The sequence below is a fragment of the Taudactylus pleione genome, unplaced genomic scaffold (assembly GCF_031769625.1).
Source record: "Taudactylus pleione unplaced genomic scaffold, aTauple2 ptg000092l, whole genome shotgun sequence".
NCBI classification, from domain to species: Eukaryota; Metazoa; Chordata; class Amphibia; order Anura; family Myobatrachidae; genus Taudactylus; species Taudactylus pleione.
In genome coordinates this window covers 7,560,624-7,582,370 of record NW_028284494.1, presented here as the reverse complement: position 1 = coordinate 7,582,370, position 21,747 = coordinate 7,560,624, and the positions used below count along the sequence as shown (strand labels likewise).

The window sequence follows — 21,747 nt, the reverse complement described above, 5'->3', positions numbered from 1 at the left end:
CAAGGTGTTCTCCGTATACAACCTCCCTTTGTCTCTTCTGTGGCTCCGTGGGATTTGTCAGTGGTTCTCCACGCACTTCAGTAACCTCCATTTGAACCCCTGGATTCAGTAGACATCAAATGGCTCACTGCGAAGACTCTTTTTCTTCTGAATATAGCATCTGCCCATAGGGTACCGGATTTAGGGGCACTCTTCTGTTGCTCCCCATTTCTGATATTTCAGCTAGACAGGACTGTTCTACAAATGCACCCTGGCTTTCTTCCCAAGGTGGTTTTTCGTTTCCACCTTAATGAGGAAATCGTGATTCAGACTGGCCTTCCTGTGCTGGCTACAGTATCTGCTCATTCTACTCGCTCTGTGGATCCCTCGTGGGTAGCCTGCTGTGGCGCATCTGCCGAACAATTACTAAAGTAAGAGTTTCAGAAGTGGGGATGTTGCCCATAGCAACAGCAACCAATCAGATTCTAGCTATTATCTTCTAGAAGGTGCTAACATCTCCACTTCTAAAAACTCTCACTTTAGTAAATATACCCCTAGATCGGAATTACAATAGTAATGACAAACTGGCAACCATGCAGCATATGAATTCTCATTCAGGGCACAATTCAATATTTGGGAACAGAGGCCCTGATTCAGAGCCGGACGCTCTGACCAGAGTGCTCGCTCTGAATCAGGGCCCACCTCCATAAATATGGAGCATCCTCCTGGACGCTAGTATAGCTGTGGGTCACCACCCACAGCATATACGAGCGTGCAGGATGATGGTCGCGATGGTCTTGACCATCGCGACCATCGCCACTGCGAGCCGAAGCCTGCGGTTGAGTTTCTCAACCGCAAGGCCTGAAGTGATTTTGGCTCTATCAGTGGGGCCGGCTTCTGATGGTAGGCGTTCCCTTGGGAACGCCTCCGTCTGGGAGGCACGCCCACCAAAGGGGGCGTGCTGTCAATCAACATCGACAGCACGCCCCCTTTGATCAGACACTACGAGCGAAGGAAAGTCCTTCGCTCGTCACGTCTCGCGCATGCGCACGACGGAGCTCCCGCCGTCGTGCGCATGCGCAGTGCAGACCATCGACCCACTTGCGAGTGGACAGCCACTCGCGAGTGGGTCTGAATCAGGCCCAGAGTTAAATAGAACAAGTAACTGTATATATGGATAACCCTTGTGGCAATGCAAGGGGTGCAAATACAGACATTTGTTTTTGCATGTTGGGTAAATACTGACTGCTTTTACATGTAGCCCAGAAATGCTGGACAGCTTTATTTTCACACTGCAATTTAGAGGTTAATTTGGACACGCCCCTCTCAAATCTAAATCTCTCTGCACATTTTACATCTGGTTTTACCAAGATGCACAGTTACTTGCTCTATAATGGCCTGATTCAAAGTTGGTATTCCCAACTTTGAATCAGGCCAAGTCCCTCAGTGGTATCTTCTTTCTTTAGCTGCCTTGGTTGACTTCAATATCTGATGCTGTAGGTCATTGGCCACCTCTTAATTAATTATAAATGGGGCATATTACCATTACTTTGATGTTTTATTTTTTTCTCTTACACTGACTGAAAATACAGATATTTTTATGCTGTCCGATGATTAATCCTTTGATAGTGATCAGTATTTACTGTAATAGTTCATTTCTGCATTAAAAAGATAAAGTTCTAATCTTGTTCTGCGATGTGGTATGATTCATGTTCCCCTATTTTATTTTGACACATTTAAGTAGGAAACCTAAGGCTGACACACAGGTTATCTAATGAAGTACTCTATCTCACACATTTTAGGGGAACATGATAGTGCCAGCTATGGGCATTGCTTCTTCACACTGTGTCCTATATATTTTTATTATCTAGTAAGGCAAGGTAAACGTTAAATGTTATGTTTCCTTGTTCAAAATGAAGAGCACAGTTTGATCATGACAAATGGGGCCCCTTCACCTTCACCAAATTCTAAATGCAAAGTGGCCAAGGAGCAGCTCTAAAGTAGCCTTGGTCTCTCCTTGTGTCTTGATTTGTGCAATCAAGCCCTGATCTTCCACCATAATGCATGAGTTTGCCATGAATGGTGCTTGCAGAAGTTTGCAGAGGCTGAGGGCAGGATTTGGACAGAGCGTCTTCCTTGCAAAGTACAGACTAAAGGTGCATTCACACTAGACCAGAGGTTCCCAAACTTTTTTAAATCACAGCGCCCTAGATTATCAGCATTGTTTTTAAGGCACCCCTAAGCCAAATGTTTGCTATTGAGAAATTCAGAAAAAAATGTAGTAAAGTAGTAAAAGAAAAGTAAATTGTGCTTACCTGTCATACTTAGGTTCAGTTATGTGGTAGTGGACAGGTTTGAGCTTTTGTTTGTCCACATATTTACATTATATTGACCATACTGTGCATAGTTTGATATGGTGCTGGACCACCAACCTGAGGCACCCCTGCAAGTGTCCCAAGGCATCCCAGGGTGCCATGGCGCACAGTTTAGGAACCACTGCACTAGATTATTAAAATGAGCGATTGAACTATTACGACATCGTTATCGTTCAATCGCTCATTAATCGTCCGGTAAAATGTCGAAAATGACCAGCGATGCACGCTCGTCATGGTAGTTTTTGACATCTATCATCGCCTGAACATGCAGGGCAACCTGCTGATAACGACAGGTTGTTCATGTTCGGGGATGAGAGAGGGTGCCTGCAATGAACGACATATCGTTCAGTGTGGGCATATTGGGCCTGATTCAGACTTGGGAATAGAGAGAGATATCTCTCTCAACTGATCATCTTGGTGAAACCATGCTGCACTGCAGGTGGGGCAATTTAAAATGTGCAGAGAGATTTAGATTTGGGAGGAGTGTTTCCAAACTGACATCTAAATTGTAGAGTAATAATATAGCTGTGCAGTATTTGTGGGCTACATGCAAAAGCAGCCAGTATTTACCCCACATGTAAAAAATGTTATGTACAAGGGTTGTTCAAAAAGTAATGCCTAAATGCTCACAACTCAAATTTTATTATAGATACAGATTTGAAAATTTGCAGTAAAATACTTTGAAGTCTTAGTAACAGAATGACTCTACTCAAAAAATTCACCATCTGCCCTCAAACATTTTCTTCACCTCTCAACCCAAGCTGTGAATCCACTTTGGAAAAATTCCAGTGGTTGGTGTTTGACCTAGTAACGTATGGCGTTTTTAACAACCTCTATGTCTTCAAAATGTTGACCCTGGAGATAGTATTTGAGAGGGCCAAACAGATGAAAGTCAGAAGGGGCCAAATCAGGACTGTATGGTGGATGTGGCATTATTGCTCACCCCATTTTGGCAATGGCCACAGTTGTGGCCATTGAAGTGTGAGCTCTGACATTGTCGTGGTGTAAGATGACATTTGACAGTGGAATTGCTGACCTTTTTTTGCGGATGGCTTCTTTCAGCTTCTTAAGTGTAATAATGTATCGATCACTGTTGATTGATTGGTTCGGTTCCAAGTAATCGATGATAATAACACCTCAGCAATCCCAGTAGAATGTGGCCTTGACTTTGTTTACGAATCGCTGTGATTTAAACTTTTTTGGCCTAGGTGAACTTGGGTGTTTCCATTGCTTTGATTGGGCCTTTGTTTCTGGGTCATAAATACCCAGGTCTCATCTCCTGTCTGACATTTTCCAAAAACATCTCAGGGTTGGCTTCAAAGTTGGTCAAAAGTTCATTGCACACTTCCACTCTCTGGGCCTTATTATCCCTGGTTTATTGCTTTGGAACCCATTTAGCACACACTTTACGATATCCCAAATCATTGATTATTGTTTTACAGTGCCATGGCTACATTCAAGTTCATCACTGACATCTCTGATGGTCACACGAAGGTCTTTCTGAATCATGGCATTGACTTTGTGTCAGTTCTCTGCTGTCACTGCAGTTGATGGTCTGCCACCACAAGGTTTGTCGCACACGGACGATTCTCCCGATTGAAAACGCTTCATCCACCTTCTGACATTGCTATAGTCAATTGTACGCTCACCATATACTTAGTTCAGTATTCTGTGGATTTCTGTAGCACTGCAGCCTTCTTTTTGCAGAAATTCCATGACAGCTCTTTGTTTCATCTTTGATTCCATGGTATTTCTTGAACTACCTAAACAAAATTACATATATAGCTAGCAGACATATTAAACTACAAACTGACAAAGTTTCAAATAAATATTGCATATTATTTCAGAGTTATGAGCATTTAGGCATTACTTTTTGGACAACCCTCGTATTTATACCCCTTGCATTGCAATATGGTTTGTTCAGGTTCACAGTTGAGAGAGATGGGATGATGGTGTGTGTGTTTTGTCTTTATTTTAATATTTATTTTGCAGTGGAACTACAGGTACCAGTGGGCCCGTAATTACCTGCATGCTGGCACTTGTGGTTCTCCAAGTACCAGCATGTGGGGGAGGCTTTCTGGGACAAGTAGTTCTACTACAAAAAACAATATTTTAACTCTTTACTTGCACCACATTTTTAACACTACCAACCTGGCACCCACCGCTTCAGGGATGCCGGGGATAGTACCAGACTATAAGCCTAGACCATGGGTGCCCTGGAGAGAGGAACTCCTCTATTGGAGGGGTCCCCAGCTCCCCAGGGATCTGACTAGCGGACAGGAGTAATGCTTTGGCTGGGGGACCCGGTGAAAGGCTTCCCCTGGCTGTGATATTACTCCCCCACCAGAGAGAGCTTGGTGCTGGTTATGGAAAATACAGGGGACTCCTACGCTTTTTGTCCCCTGGATTCCCAAAACCAGGACTGGCTCGGCTGAGCCTAGTGCTGGTTGTGTTAAATAGAGGGGACCCCTGCGTCTTTTGTCCCCTGTATTTTGACAACCAGGAATGGCTATAAAAAGCCCTGTGCTGATTGTGCTAAATACAGGGGACAACCTACATCATTTGTCTCCTGTATTTTCACAACCAGGACAGGCTGTTAACAGCCTGTTGCTGGTTGTGCTTTGGGGGGAGGGGGGCACAACTTCTTTTTTATTTTTCACTTTGTATAAATAAATTTTAACAAAGATGCACGGACAGATCTCACTGATCCATCCATGCATCTGTCTGCTATTTCACACGATCTAATAATATGCAAATCTTTAGATTGTGCACAATACATCTTGTGTCAGATTGTGCAGTTTTTGTTGCACAGTGTGTCCTGGAGTGTCGGGGAGAGCTCAAGGGAAATCGTTAAAAGAGATCATATCATTGCCTACATTGTTCCGTGTATAGGCCTTAACAGTCACTAAGTGTACTCTCTGTAAATGTCACTGCTGGCTGTGCATGTGCTCATATCCAAGATGAGCCTAGTAAATTGTGAGGCAGTAGGTTCATTATGGTTGCAGCAGTCTGAGCAGCGCCAGCAAACCAATGAATTGGTACCCTGCAGTTTCAGGATGCCACCAACTTGTAGGCATCTGCCAATACCCATGCCCATGATATCTGCTGGGTATCAGGCTGCCAGATAAAATGCCTGTCGACATTCATCATGTGTTAATTTATTTATATAGCGCACACATTCTGCAGCGCTTTACAGAGAACATTTTCCCATTCATATCAGTCTCTGTTCCAGTGGATCTTACAATCTTTATTTCCTATCACATGCTCACACACATACACAATAGGGTTAATAATAATAGGGTTTGGTTGGGGGACAATTAACCTACCAGCATATATTTGGAGTGTGGGAGGAAACTGGAGCACCTGGAGTAAACCCACACAAGCACAGGGAGAATATACAAACTCCCAGGGCTGTATCTAGGGGTCCGAGTGCCCCAGGCAACGTAATGGACTGGCGCCCCCCTCCCCCCATAATTTCTGAATAATTACACTATACAATAAATAAGTACTTATAATGTCTCCCCAGCAGTCCCCCTTCTGTCTACCCAGCCAGCACACGTTTCATCAGCCAGCACCTCCGTTTGTCTCCCCAGCCATCCTCCTTCTGTCTCCCCAACTACCCCCTTCTGTCTCCCAAGCCAGCCACCTTTTGTCTCTCCAGCCCCTGGCCACTCGCGTACAGCCCCCGCAACCCACCTACATACTTCTGGGTTGTTTACAGATCCCCTTCAGTTTATAGATCCATTACAGTGTCTGTACTGCCCTATGATGAACTGTCAAAAAACGTTCCCTGGTGGTGTCTTACCTTGTCCCAGTGGCTGCAGTGGCTTCCCCCTCCTCTCTGTTTCTCCCATTGTTTCCTTGTCTCTCCCCCATTACCCAATCTCTCTCCTCCACCTTGTAGCCCACCCTTAGACTTTCTATCCTGGTGGGAGCATGGGATCATGCAATAGTTAGTGCCTCCACCCAAGCTACAATTCTCTTGAGGAATAAAGGCCCCCATACATCAGAGATTGATTGCAGCAATCGTGCAATTTGCAATCGATTGTGTATAAAAATCTTTCCCTTTTTCAATCGATTGCAGATTGTAGAATTGCCACAATCGATTGAAAAAGGGAAAGATTTTTATACACAAACGATTGCAAATTGCACGATTGCTGCAATCAATCTCTGATGTATGGGGGCCTTAACTAAGGCTTGCTTGGGGAAACCTTAATTAACACTTTGCTACCATTAGTGATATAGTAAGCATGCACTTATATTCATTTAAATACAATACACAATCACTAGAATAACCAACACATGTTACACAAAAGGTTTTCTTTTATTTTTCTGGAACTCTTTCACAAGATCTGAGTAAAGGATTCCCACAAAGGTAAGTTTAGTAGTAAACTTAACAATATAACTTTGCTTTATGACAACAGTATAATCAGCAAGTTTTATTTGTTGTAAACTTCAGTGTTTAATCCACAAACTACTTAGTAGATTAACAACTAATTTCCGTAATAACCAAGAAGGTCTATATCTGGATATCTTCAGATCACAACTGGAACCCTGTGTTAAATATACTATGCTAGTATTTCTGTAACCTCCGGATAGTTACTTTTACCTTATTTAAGCTACTGGGACTTAAATTAGCCCATTAACTAGTGTTAATACACTAAGGTCTGTCTCACACGTATTAGCTGGTTATAGTATCCATCACCTTTCCTCTATGAGCATAATTTATAACAGACAACAGTCACATAAAATTACAACAACTGTAATGGGGTATGTTTACATTGTTGCACATACTGTAGATGGTTCCTGACATTCACTGCAGATATTACATTAAAGCACAGGTTCTCAAACTTGGTCCTCAGGACCCCAACAGTGCATGTTTTCCAGGTCTCCACCCTGAATCAAGTGAAATAATTAGCTCCACGTGTGGACCTTTTTAAAATGTGTAATTGAGTAATGATTACACCAGTGCACCTGCTGGGTGACCTGCAAAACGTGTACTGTGTGGGGTCCTGAGGACCAAGTTTGAGAACCACTGCATTAAAGGATGATCCTGTTCTATTATGCCAATGGTACACTGCTGTCTTCTACATTTTTAAATAGCTGCCCTTGTTATACTGCTTCTTTGTAAATATATATATGCATATATATGAAACTTAATATTGTTAATAATTTTATATCGCTTTCTGAATTGATACTTCCAGGGCTAGTGGTTGCTCCTCAGATGCAGATGACACATAGGTTCATAGTTTGGATGTTGTATACAGATTACACAGCAGAAGTATGTGGCTAGTTTACTGTCTGTCCTTAGTAGGTATAGATAATACAGGCTGGGATTATTGGGTGGTGATTACTTCAGCCAATACTTTATAAATAAATCTTATCTGGATTTCTGCCAAATAGTCAGGATTTTAGAGTAGCTGTTATTTGACCTCTTATGAAATGGAGTTTTACTGGTGCTTATACAGTGTATGGAACAGTCATTGTCTATGGTGATATCTCTCTGCTTTCTGGCAGAACTTTAGCCACTGTAATGGTACTGCTGGGCTACCTCTCTATAGTGCTATACCGCTGTCAGCGCTGGTATTGGGCTACCTCTCTATAGTGCTGTGTCCCTGTCAGCGCTGGTAGGCTAGTATTGGGCTACCTCTCTATAGTGCTGTGTCCCTGTCAGCACTTGGAAGCTGGTATTGGGCTACCTCTCTATAGTGCCGTGTCCCTGTCAGCACTGTCAGCGCTGGTATTGGGCTACCTCTCTATAGTGCTGTGTCCCTGTCAGCACTGGTAGGCTGGTATTGGGCTACCTCTCTATAGTGCTGTGTCCCTGTCAGCACTGGTAGGCTGGTATTGGGCTACCTCTCTATAGTGCTGTGCCCCTGTCAGCACTGGTAGGCTGGTATTGGGCTACCTCTTTATAGTGCTGTGCCCCTGTCAGCACTGGTAGGCTGGTATTGGGCTACCTCTTTATAGTGCTGTGCCCCTGTCAGCACTGGTAGGCTGGTATTGGGCTACCTCTTTATAGTGCTGTGCCCCTGTCAGCACTGGTAGGCTGGTATTGGGCTACCTCTTTATAGTGCTGTGCCCCTGTCAGCACTGGTAGGCTGGTATTGGGCTACCTCTTTATAGTGCTGTGCCCCTGTCAGCACTGGTAGGCTGGTATTGGGCTACCTCTTTATAGTGCTGTGCCCCTGTCAGCACTGGTAGGCTGGTATTGGGCTACCTCTTTATAGTGCTGTGCCCCTGTCAGCACTGGTAGGCTGGTATTGGGCTACCTCTTTATAGTGCTGTGCCCCTGTCAGCACTGGTAGGCTGGTATTGGGCTACCTCTTTATAGTGCTGTGCCCCTGTCAGCACTGGTAGGCTGGTATTGGGCTACCCCTCTATAGTGCTGTGTCCCTGTCAGCACTGGTAGGCTGGTTTTCTGTCTCACTTTAGGTGGCTGGAGTTATGTGAGGCTGATCCTACTGTTTCTAATACTATTCCAAGCCTGGATCATGCTCAGGCCCGTTGAGAGCCGCGGTGGGCCCGGGTAATAGGGGGCATGGCCTAATCACGGGAGGTGTTGCCACGCCCCCTTCCCAGGAAAAAAAATTTGCAGCGGCAATGAGCGCAGGGGGGGGGCGCTCTGGGACCCCTCAGCCCTGCTCAAAGCCAGGGGGGGCGCGATCAGTGTAATCGCTCCCCCCCACAGGAATAGGAGACTGCAGTGGCTGCTGCTCAGCAGCCACGAGCAGTCTCCACTGCAGCTCAGCACACGCTGTATGCTGGGCTGCTGTGAGGGAGGGGGAGCGGCGCCGGACCCAGGCCCCGGTAATCTGTACCCGCTCTCCCCCCCCTCTCGGCGCCCCTGATCATGCCATTTTAGCATGTTCCTGGTATTCTCCTCCTGGATGGTACCAGCCCTCTCCCTCACATATATCTGTGACGTCTGCGGGTGTCACCAGCGCTGGAGCCTTTCCCCTCACATAAGGTGCATACACACTAGACGATATGCTCCCTGAGCGATATCGTCTAGTGTGTCCCCGGCAGGCTGTGCTCAATGTCGTTCATGACATTGAGCACAGCCGCTGAACGATATCATTAGCGATATCGTTCAGCGCCGGGCTCTCTCACCCATTCCCTGACATGCAGCAACCTGACGAGGTCGTCAGGTTGGCCTGCATGTCAGCCCGATGAACGAGGATGACGAACGACCCGCGGGAACGCGCGTCGTCGTCATCGTTCATCTTTTTTGTGTTAAAAATGGACGATAAAGTGGACGACTGAACGATAACGATATCGTTATCGTTCAGTCGTCCACTTTAATCGCCCAGTGTGTACGCACCATTAGACTATGACCTCAGGAACTGCTCTCCCTTTCCCCTCATCCTATGTAGGGAGCCAGCCGGTCTCTCCCTCTCCAGTCAATTACCTCACACCAACTGTCCTCCTGCTTGCCAGTGTTGCCAACTCTGAAATGGAAAACAAGCAACCTATAAGTAAAAAACAAGCCCAAAGCAAGCCCAAACCAAACCTAAAAAGCCCAATATAAAAGCCAATTTATGGGGGTGTCTCTTTGTCCTCACTCTGTACCTGCCTAACTTCTTTTATTCCCCCTCTTCTCTAACCTAAATATGTTACTGTATGCACAGCCTTATCTGCTTATATTGCTTTTCTCCCTCTACACCAGCCTCCATATTTTTACCTCCTCCCTCTTTTCATACCTCAATCCCTTGCCAGTCTTCAGCTGGGTACACACTTGCCGATGTGTGTACCCAGCGATGCGACACCTGACCACACAATATATATCGGGCGGTCAATACATACTGCACGATGTGGTGACCAAACGTCCGATATGTCGGGCACAGGCTCCATCCACTATGCCGGCATCAGCATCTGGGTCATCTCATCGATCCTACATGCAGGCCCTGATGGACGACCCACGGGAGTGCACAGGGTCATGCATAGTGGGTGCATACTGGCGGATGTAGACGATATGTTGGCCCAATCAGCAGGATCAGGCGCAAATCGTCTAGTGTGTACCCACCTTTTCTTTACCTGACTCTACTTCTCCCCATTCCTCTCACCCCTCTTCTTTACAACAAAAAAAAAAACAGCAAACAGTGGCAGTATATCACGCTGGGCATTGAGGTCCCATTGGGGGAATAGACTGCTAGAGTGAAATTCCACAGGGTGCACAGCTTATTACTGCGATTACTGCCCCAAGCAGCTGTCTCTGGAGTGGGAACACCTATGGGAAGCTCTCTTCTTAGCTATGCTCCTACTTTGCAAGTATACATTGCACCTATATTAATGTGAGTACTACTAATCATGTTCTGTCTAAGTCCATTATTTCAGGTCTCCTAATACAGTATTTTTAAAAAGACCTTTCAAATAACACTGTGTGGTCATGCCTAGGAACACCTCATTACTATAAAAAGCAAAGCAGTGGCTTTTTTTTAAATCATACCTGCCAATAGGAAAAAGAGAGGGGTTGTGACAGAAGCCAATAAGAAAAGGAGAAGAGAGAGTTAGTGACAGAAGCCAATAGGAAAGGAGAGGGGAGGGACAAAGAGTCGATCAGAGAGGGGTGGTGACAGAGGCCAATAATAAAGGAGTGGATGGGGCAAAGAGCCAATCACAGGGTTTATAGGGGAGGGAATTAAAGAGGTGAGAAGTAAATGTAATCAATCTAACAGGAAAGGGGAGGTGACAGAAGATGATCACAGAGGAGGGAGGGCCGGCAATCTGGGCAGCTTGAGGGAGCATGAAATGTAGAAACAGATCCGTAACTTATTTAGGCTATAGAGCAAATAAACCAAGATAAAACAAACAGGCGGCCATCACAATGTGCAGCGCCCCATGAATTATGGAAACCTGAATGGCGCCCTCTGTCCATTTTGGCGCCCGGAGCTCATGCTCCACTGGAACCACCCTCGCTACTCCCCTGAGTCTGTGTTATAACCCTACAAACCCCGGCCCCGGGACCTTTATCTCCAACTCTTGGGTTTAAAGGGCAATTTTGTAGCCATGCAGCTTGGCCGTGAGGGTCCGCAGGAGTGTCCACCATTACCTGTATGGGTTCATCATTAGTGGCAGAAGGGGCTCTCAGGTGTGTTAACAAGGTGACTAATCTATAAGCCACTGAAAATCGGTGACCTGCGCCAAGTGGGGGGTTGTTGCTCTGTCTCCATGGCTGGCTCAAGTCCCCCCTGGTCCCCCTGTACATGTCTGGACCTGGTAATCTGCACCTCTGCCAGCATGCAACTGGACACATGTAGCAACCAGGTTCTACAAATCGGTAACTGAGGGGTCTATTGGCCTGATTCAGTTGGGAATAGAGAGAGATATCTCTCTCAACTGATCATCTTGGTGAAACCATGCTGCACCGCAGGTGGGCAGATTTAAAATGTGCAGAGAGATTTAGATTTGGGAGGAGTGTTTCCAAACTGACATCTAAATTGTAGAGTAATAATAAAACTGTGCAGTATTTGTGGGCTACATGCAAAAGCAGCCAGTATTTACCCTACATGCAAAAAAAATTATGTATTTACACCCCTTGCATTGCAACATGGTTTGTCCAGGTACACATTTAAGTGCTATCTCTCTCTCTATTCCCAACTCTGAATCAGGCCCTATGTACTAAGCCTTGGAGAGAGATAAAGTGGATGGAGATTTAGGGGGTCATTCAGACCCGCTCGCGAGCGCAGGACGTTCGCAAGCAGGTCGATGGTGCCCTACTGCGCATGCGCACGACGGAGGGAGCTCCGTCGTTCGCATGCGCGAGACCCGGCTTGTGACGGGATAGCCGTCACTCCGGGTCTCGCACTAAAGGGGGCGTGCTGTCGATGTTGATTGACAGCACGCCCCCTTTGGTGGGCGTGCCGGAGGCGTGGCTGCCAGACGGAGGCGTTCCCATGGGAATGCCTACCATCTGAAGCCGGCCCCACTGACATCAGTAGTGATGTCAGTGGGAGTGATTTTGGCTCTGATAGAGCCAAAATCACTCCAGGGCTTGCTGCAGCGAGACCCTACCGCAGGGTCTCCGTCGCAAGCCCGATGGTCGCGATGGTCAAGACCATCGCGACCATCATCATGGACGCTCGCTATAGCTGTGGGTGGTAACCCACAGCTATACGAGCGTCCAAGAGGCCGCTCCATTTTCATGGAGGACGGCCCTGATTCAGAGCGAGCGCTCTGGTCAGAGCGTCCGGCTCTGAATCAGGCCCATAGTACCAACCAATCGACTCCTGACATTATTTAAACACAGCCTGTAAAGTGACAGTTAGAAGCTGATTGGTTGGTGCTATATCTCCATCCACTTTATCTCTCTTCAAGGCTTAGTACAAAGACCCCTACGTAACTATGCATCCTGCCATGATAATTAATTGTTTTCCATGTTTTGGATCATATTTATTAATAGGTCCCTGTCTCCCACAATAAGGTTGATTTATTTTATCGTAGGTTACCATTATATGCATCCAATAGCCCAGCAGCTTTCCAAGCTGGAAAATGGCTAAACCAAGGACATATTATGCAAAATAACTGGTTCCTGATCATTTTAGCAACTTTATTGTGTCTACTCTGATTTTCCCTTGTGAAATACAATACATAGGAGCTGATTCTGATTGGCACACAAAAGCACATGCAGCAGCAGTGCCCATCTGATGTCCACTTTGAGCGCCTATGCATGCTGTAATACCGATTGATGCAACATTATACGCCACCATTGGTTGCACCAACGCAACTTGCACCAGCTCAATGGCAGGCACAGTGTTTCCATCTGACCATGACCTAACATGCTTGCGGCTGTGCATCTGGGAATGCAGCATTTGCATGGACACGTCCGCAACACTCCCATATTACGCCCACTGAATGAATTTGAGCACAAGTAGGCTGCATTGCATGAATGGCACTAAATGCAGAAATGCATTCTTATGCAGAGTTCTACGCATCTATGCGGCTGCACCTCCCCTATATGGATGTTTGGTTTCATGGCCATCATAATGTGCACACCAGTATTAACGGTGCAAATGCTATGCCTGAAAACATGAGTATTTACATGCACGCTTAACTGTGCATAGCCTGCTATTTCACCAACACGCCCTCACTAGTCTTAGTATATGATAAAGAACCCGACAGGTAGAACAAGTACTGCCTACTATTACTTTGGCATCACCCTCTCATAGTTAAACTTTTTATTTCAAGAGCCATTTACTGTACATCTATATAATACTTGTGTAAGATTGGTCCCATCTCCAGCATGCACATGGCCCAACAGCTCACACTGCTAGGGAGATGGGTCAGACCTTCGCCTAGCAGGAGCCCAGAAGAGGTAGAGGTACGGGAACGCGTTGCCGTGAACACAGTAAGTATGGGGGTAGGGGCACAGGTGTATTCAATACTCACTGACACATTTTAAAAGTTCCGCTGGTGGAGCTAATTATTTCACTTTGTGTGAGGAGACCTGGAAAATGTGCACTGTTTGGGGTCCTGAGGACCGAGTTTGAGAACCTGTGTGCTAGTCTATATGATAAGCAAAAAAGTGTCTCTATCTGTCCGTCTGTTTATCCTTTATGCAAGGCCAGAGCTTTGGACCTAGGTCTTTGGACATTCTTAATTTACACAGGTTCCGGGGCTGGCGCCAGTGAAAATTGTCAGTCTGCAAAAACCTGTGAGAAAGCTACCAATGTATCCTTCTACTCTAACGGGCTGAGCAAACTTGATGACTCATGCTAGTTCATATTAAATCCAGAGCCTCTGTGTTTGCATGCAAGGGCGTTTCTTTGTGGCCACATAGCAAGATCTTAAAATGGCCCCCTAGGAGGTAAAAAAAAACACATACATTTGCTCCCACACAGAGCCCATTCATGTTATGCCACACAAAGCCCATTCATGTTATACCACACAGACCCCATTCAGGTTATGCCACACTGATCCCATTCAGGTTATGCCACACAGTAGTACCCCTTATGCACATTATGCCATGCAGAAATACTGCCCCTTATACAAAACGTTACACAGTAATGCCCCTTACACTACACAGTAATGACCCTTACACATTATAAGCAGCCACATCCCTTGCACTCAAGGTAGTTAAACGACTGTTTGCATGCATGTTGGCAAACAGTGGAGTCCTTTTCACAATCAATGCAATAGGGTTGTAGGCAAGGACAATGTAAACAAATAAAGGCTGCAGATGTACTTCAGGGTCCAGTCTTCAACTTGGTATCCCAGCTAGTCTTAAATTAAAAAAGAAAGTATTTGGATTTTGCACTTGGAAGGTGTAAAAGACATCCTCTTGAAGTAGGAGGACTCCCAATTTCTGGAACCTTAAGGGCATCTGTAAAGATTAATCAGAAAGTGGAAATTTGTATTACCTACTAATATGGCAACACCTCCTAAATTGCACTCTTTCCAGCCATTTGAAGCTCATCTCATCTTGCAACACAAACTTTCATTGTTGACTGTGGAGAAAATATGAGGTGGTAATGGCATGTTTAGCAAGGAACGCAGTCTTGCGGAAAAAAATAAACATTTGTTATCATAAAGCATAATTTGGACTTTGTGGCTGCATTTTTAATTTTTTGCAGCTTTATAAGCAACCCTTATTGTTTACAATCAATATTGTTCATCGTGGTCTTTTCCTTGTCCTGTACATGGGTGTTACTCAGGCCCAGGCTAGTCTAGGGTCCCAAGCTAGCCATGGAGACAGAAAGCTCGCACAATCCTCTCAGTGAATGGTTTTCTGAGCAGGCTTGGCCACACCCCTTTGCTTGGACACGCCCTCTCTCTAGCATTGGGTTATTTGTAAAGCTGGGCATCCACTACACAAATTTCTGTCAGATATCTGTCCAATCTGGCTGCTTGGAATGAAAACCTGGTAATGTATGGGAGCAAATGAGTCGATAATATGGTTTTAAATACTGAAAAAAGGACCCAAAAAATTGTTCAAATTGGTTAACTTTGTGTGTTTTAACCAATATGTCTGAACAACCATTTTTGACTATTTTCCAGTGTTTGTGAGCAAATGGACGATTGTCATTTGCTCCCATACATTACCAGGTTTTCACTCCAACCAGCCAGATTGGAGAGAGAGATCTGACAGAAAATTGTATAGTGGATGCCCAGCTTTAGGAATCGGTATGTTATACCGCCAGATGTCAGCCCGGTGGATGAAAAACCGACGCCGGAAGGCCGGCAGATGGAGATCCCGGCAGTGTAAGTATGAAGGTAAAACTTAACCCTCCCCCCCTAACCCTCCCTTAGGGGTGCCTAACCCTAACCTCTCCCTCTAGTGCCTAACCGTAACCCCCCACTAGGGGTGCCTAAACCTAACAAACCCCTCCCCGCACCCTAAACCTAACCCTCCCAGAGGAGTGCCTAACTCTGACCTCCCCCTGGGGGTTCCAGACCCTAACCCCTCCTCTTCCCATAGCCTAACCCTCCCGGGGAGGTGCCTAACCCTAAGTCCCCCTGGAGATCCTAAACCTAACCCTCTCCCCCACGGCCATCCGCTCCCGATGCCCGGCTTACCTACGATCGGTATGTCGGAATTTCGGCGTGGGACTAATGATAGGCGTCGGTATTTAGACGCCTATCATTATTCCCATGCCGGGATTTCACTGTCGGAAAGCCGGTGGTCGGCATTTTGACCACCGGCTTCCTAACTACATACCATTTCTCATGCACCATTAACATGACAGCTGTGTATTGACAGGTGATTATAATATTTGCTTACTGAGTATGTTTTTATATCTGCTGAATATCCATAATTATAAACTAAACAGAAATTTTCAATATGAACAGAACTGTAAATTGCTTGCTTAAGAAACCACAATTTTGTGATATGTTCAGTAATAAAACAAATCCACTCCTCTTTGCCACACATTGCGCAATCTTTTTCTGCACATAGCAACTGTCAGATATTTCCAAAAAGTAACATTAAGAAATACAGGTAAATAAACACAACAAATAGTGACTAATTACTGAAACTGTCTGTGTGGGTGTGGACTAAATTTTATCTCTGTGTAGTGGTAGATTATTACAATTAGATTATAGTGGGACATTGGGTATTTAAGGGTTCACAGCACACAATAGCCTCACTGAGCTTAATTTAAGTTAAGAACCATGAAAGCTTTCCTCTCCCTGCTTCTATCTGCAGCATACCTGCTCACCTCTGACGGTAAGAGATATTTTATATAACTATACACAGAGCTTTTTTTATTATTCAATTCATACTTCCCAATTGTTAAGCTGATTTTTTATTTTTTTTATTTTACCATTCATATAGTGCCATTCATTTTATGCGTCGCTGTACATTATGCACAAATGTGATAACTAGTGTGTATATAAAATAGTAAAGTACCTGCAAAGTAAGGGTGACTCCCAAGTACTTATTGTGCTCATGATTTGGCTAGAGATCTCCACAAGTGCCACAGGGGAGATCAGGATGAAGAGTGTAACAAGCATCCAATAGGAGCCATATGTCATTATAGCAATTCTGATGCTCTGCAAAGAAGTTCTTGCTACAAATGCAGGTGTACAGCTGGATTGCCCAATCATTGGTCGTCTGGCCAGAAATTTGCTAGACTAAAGGTGCGTTTCCACTATGCGATATTAATGGACGACTTAACAATATCTGTATCGTTCAGTCGTCTATTAATCGTGCACTGATAGGGCACTAAAATGTCGGCGTTCATGCTGGTCGTTGCTGGCATCGCTCCTCGCCCGAACATGCTGGTCATCCTGATGATATCATCAGGTTGACCATGTTCGGAATGAGGGAGGGTGTCTGCACTGACCGATATATCGTTCAGTGTGGGCACTGTGCAGTTTAGTGAATGATAATATTGTTATCGTACAGTCTTTCACAGTCGGGTAGTGGATACCCGCCTTAAGTGGCAAAGCAGGGTTGTAAAACACTGGAAAGGTTGTGTCAGATTGAAGCAATTAATAGATCTATGATTAGTTATGTGATTAAAATAACTGATTGGATCAGCCTTTTTAAAAATACAGATGGGTGGGATACAAAAGGTCGACTAAAAAAAGAAAAAGTTAGACAGTACAGAAGATCGACAGGTAGGAATAGTCAACATGGAAATGATCAACTTTTTTTTTTCTCCCCTTGGGGCCTAACCCTAACTGTCCCTTCTAGTGCCTAATCCTAACCGTCGGGGTAAGTGCCTACCCCTAACCATCCCTCCTAGTGCCTAACCTTAACCATAAAAATAAAAAAGATGTCGACCATTTCTGTGTTGGCCATTGCCATGTCAACCTTTTGAACCTGTCAACCTTTTCTACCTGTTGACCTTTTGGCATGTCGACCTTCTTCCATGTCAACCTTTGGGGTGTCGACCAAATCATTTGTCGACCTTTTCATTGTCAACTTTTTGTATGGAACCCATACAGACATAGACATGAATACTACAGTTCTTGCAGCTAAATGCAGCCATTGCATGATATCAAGTGGCCCTGTAGATCCACCACTGAACCCTAGAGCTAGGGTGACATCCTAGGGTGGCGTTTTAAGAGAGGAAGGGGCCCGTGTGCAGTCCCCGTGCGGGGCCCCCTCCTCTCTTCACGGTGGCTGGCAGCCGACTGATGCGGCTGGCCAGCCACCGGAGCATTAGTAGACTCCGGGCGCTAGAGTGTGCCCGGAGCCTACTGCGCATGCGTAGAACACTGGAAAAATGGCCACAGCGGCCATTTACCGGTGTTCTTAGCAGCGCTGACACCCGCCACGAGACAATGGACAGGTAAGTTTAAAATAATATGGGTGCAGGGTGTGCGGTGCAGGGCCCCCCTGGACCTGGAGGCCCGTGTGCCCCGCACACACTGCACCCATTATAGATACGCCACTGGCTGAATAGAAGATATTCACTGCAATAGCAAGTCACTGTATGCTACCAGCAATCTCATTTTACTGCACAGATTGTTTTTATGGTTACAGATAAAGCTAAGGCCCTGATTCAGAGCCGGACGCTCTGACCAGAGCGCTCGCTCTGAATCAGGGCCCACCTCCATAAATATGGAGCGTCCTCCTGGACGCTCGTATAGCTGTGGGTCACCATCGCGACAATCGCCACTGTGAGCAGAAGCCTGCGGTTGAGTTTCTCAACCGCAAGGCCAGGAGTGATTTTGGCTCTATCAGAGCCAAAATCACTCCCACTGACATCACTAGTCAGTGGGGCCGGCTTCTGACGGTAGGCGTTCCCTTGGTAACGCCTCCGTCTGGCAGGCACGCCCCCGGCACGCCCACCAAAGGGGGCGTGCTGTCAATCAACATTGACAGCACGCCCCCTTTGATCAGACACTACGAGTGAAGGAAAGTCCTTCGCTCGTCGCATCTCGCGCATGCACACGACGGAGCTCCCTCCGTCGTGCGCATGCGCAGTGCAGACCATCGACCCACTTGCGAGCGGACAGCCGCTCGAGAGTGGGTCTGAATCAGGGCCTAAGGTCAGTTACTGACAACATATCTTTCATAAAGTTGCAACATTGTGTTTCTGAAAGAGCAACATGTAATTTCAGGCAGATATCCTATTTTAAGTAAAAGTATCTTTTCTATTAGTACTAATAATACATTAATGTTAACCTTTAAAAACATTTTTAGCATGGATACAAAAATACAAGTATATTTTATATTCCCCATATGGCGTCTTAAAAATAAAAGATGATGATAATAATAATAATAATAAATACATGCATTACAGTTGTAATTTGCTGTTTAATAATTAAACAGCATATTACGCTTCACTGGCCCATGAGCAAAACTTCTAATTATATTAACAATCTGATCAGGTATCAAGCAAATAGAGCAGCTAGCTATGAAGTGAGATCTGTCACTCACCTAGTAAAAAATGTAATAGAAAGAATATATTGCAGCTCTCTCATTCTTGACACCAAACTAGAAAATTTACAAGGTATTTATTATAACACATAAAATACGCCATCACTTAGACCTTATAAAAGCTTACAGTAAAAATAAAGCATGAAGTAGTATTCCCAACGTGTTTCATTTCAAGAGCAACAGGCTTTTCCCCAAGCTGTGGAGTACTTGATACATTGTTGTAGTTGTATGTAGCAGAGTGGAGAAGTGTGCCAGCGGTGAAGTTGATGGGTAGAAGCTGTGTGGTTGCCATGGGTAACTCACACTCTCTCTCTCCCCCCACCCCCCCTCCTCATTGGAGTTGAGGGGTAGCAACACCATTTAAGCCCTCAATGGATTTTTGGACTCACTGATATCAACTGCTGCTCAATGAGGATTATGGGGGTCATTCAGACCCACTCGCGAGCGGCAGTACGCTCGCAAGTGGGTCGATGTTCCCCACTGCGCATGCGCACGACGGAGGGAGCTCCGTCGTGCGCATGTGCAAGACCCGGCGAGCGACGGGCTTTCCATCGCTCCGGGTCTCGCACCAAAGGGGGCGTGCTGTCGATGTTGATTGACAGCACGCCCCCTTTGGTGGGCGTGCCGGGGGCGTGCCTGCCAGACGGAGGCGTTCCCATGGGAACGCCTACCGTCTGAAGCCGGCCCCACTGACATCACTAGTGATGTCAGTGGGAGTGATTTTGGCTCTGATAGAGCCAAAATCACTCCTGGCCTTGCGGCTGGGAAACCCGACCGCAGGGTTTCCCTCGCAAGTCCGATGGTCGCGATGGTCAAGACCATCGCGACCATCTTTTTGCACGCTCGTATATGCTGTGGGTGGTGACCCACAGCTATACGAGCGTCCAGGAGGACGCTCCATTTCAATGGAGGAGGGCCCTGATCCAGAGCGAGCGCTCTGGTCAGAGCGTCCAGCTCAGAATCAGGGCCTATATTCGGGTTGAATCTTATATTTATAATACCCAAGTGGCCATGTATGGTATTGTCCGGCTGCACCAGCACTCACACAGAGCAAGAGTGTTTGGACACATTGGACAAAGCTCAGGTTGAATAAATACATTGGAGTTAAGGGGTATCAACCACTTAAGTCTCCAATGGACTTTTTCAGACTTACTGATATCAAATGCTGCTCAATGGGGACTATAGGGTCTATTTATTTATACTACTTCAAAGCTGATTGGTTGCTATGGGCAATTCCACCACTAGTCCACTGCTCTACACTTTTCACTGCTTGATACATAAACCAGTGTTTAAAAATGACAGTTAGGAGCTGATTGGCTGGTACTTTATCTCCATGCACTTTATCTCCAACCCAGGCTTAGTAATTAATTAGACCCATATATTTGGGATGATCTTATATTTATAATATCCTCCCTATTTTTCCCTGGTACGGGATTGCTCTCCCCGTACTTTTCTGTTTTGAATGCTCCCAGACATATTCCAAGAAACATATGACTTGGGGGTAGATGTACAGTATTAAACCTTCAAGAGAGATCAAGTGGAGAAATCATCCAACCAATAAGCTTCTAGCTATCACTCACCTAGCACCTTCTATGAGATGACAGTTAGAAGGTGATTGCTTGGTATGGACAGCTTCTCCATCTCTCTCATAGGTTTGATATATCTCCCCCCTAACACCCCCTCCTCCCAGTGACTACAGCCTTCCCCTTACTTCTCTGATGCCCCTGCTTCACAATTTGAGTGTCTCTAGGCAACTATCACAGAATCGCTGGTCTGTCTGTCTCAGGCCCTTATCTGTCTGTAACTGTTTTTCCTATGACATACTCTCACATCCTGATCAACAATAAAAACCAAGATAAGACTAGATTAAAGTACATGTTATATCGCTATATAAAAATTGTAAGATGTCAAAAACTATATTACAGGGGGCTCCTACACTCTTCAGTACTGCTAACCCATTGGGTCACTTTAAGTCTAACGGGCTACTAGTTGCAGCACATCTATGTTCCATACCTGATTTTGATATTTGAGATATAGATCCAGATGGATATAAAAAGATGTAGCGAGACAATGTCTGCATCTGGCCATGTGTGGTACTGTCTGGCTGCACCAGCAGACAAAGCTGGAGTGTTTGGCCACATTAGACAAAGCTCTGGGTGAATAAATCTACTGTTCAGTGCAGTGCTAACAAGCACAATGCTGTTATTTCCAGATTGAAAGCATTTTAAACACTTGCAAAGAGAAAATAAAAATTGCATTTGCACCCTTTGCACTGCAACATGGTTTGACCAGGTGCAAATTTGCACATTGTACCTGGATATGCTCCTAACGCCAAATGAGGCCCATAATGTTGATACCACAATGAAAGTGAGTTTTTGTTAACCCCTCTTTCTCCCTTCCTTGTAAACAATGGTGGATCCAGGGAGCCGGGTCAACCCGGGTCTGGCGTAAGTCTGAAAGGTGCGACCCGGGTTGACAGTCCCGGGTCCGCGACCCTGCTAGCTAGCAGGGTTTTTCCTGGGACTTCCAACCCAGGTCCACGACTCGGCTCAAGTGTGAAGA

The 21,747-nt window shown here is 45.6% G+C and overlaps 1 protein-coding gene across 3 annotated transcripts in view; it reads left to right on the top strand.

Annotated features, from left to right (window-relative positions):
* Positions 1–6,491: 6,491 nt before the first annotated feature.
* LOC148527155 (granzyme A-like) overlaps positions 6,492–21,747 on the top strand; it is a 39,049-nt gene continuing 23,793 nt past the window's right edge. Inside the window, exon 1 of one of the 3 annotated variants that reach the window (XM_088469482.1) lies at positions 6,492–6,729. Coding sequence is in view for 2 of the 3 variants with exons in the window: in XM_088469480.1 (XP_088325606.1) it covers positions 16,464–16,518 (55 nt within the window). In the remaining variant the exon portion in view is untranslated. Of the gene's footprint in view, positions 6,730–7,341; positions 7,427–16,454; positions 16,519–21,747 lie in introns of those variants that run through there. The other 2 variants (XM_088469481.1, XM_088469480.1) reach the window with 2 other exon arrangements.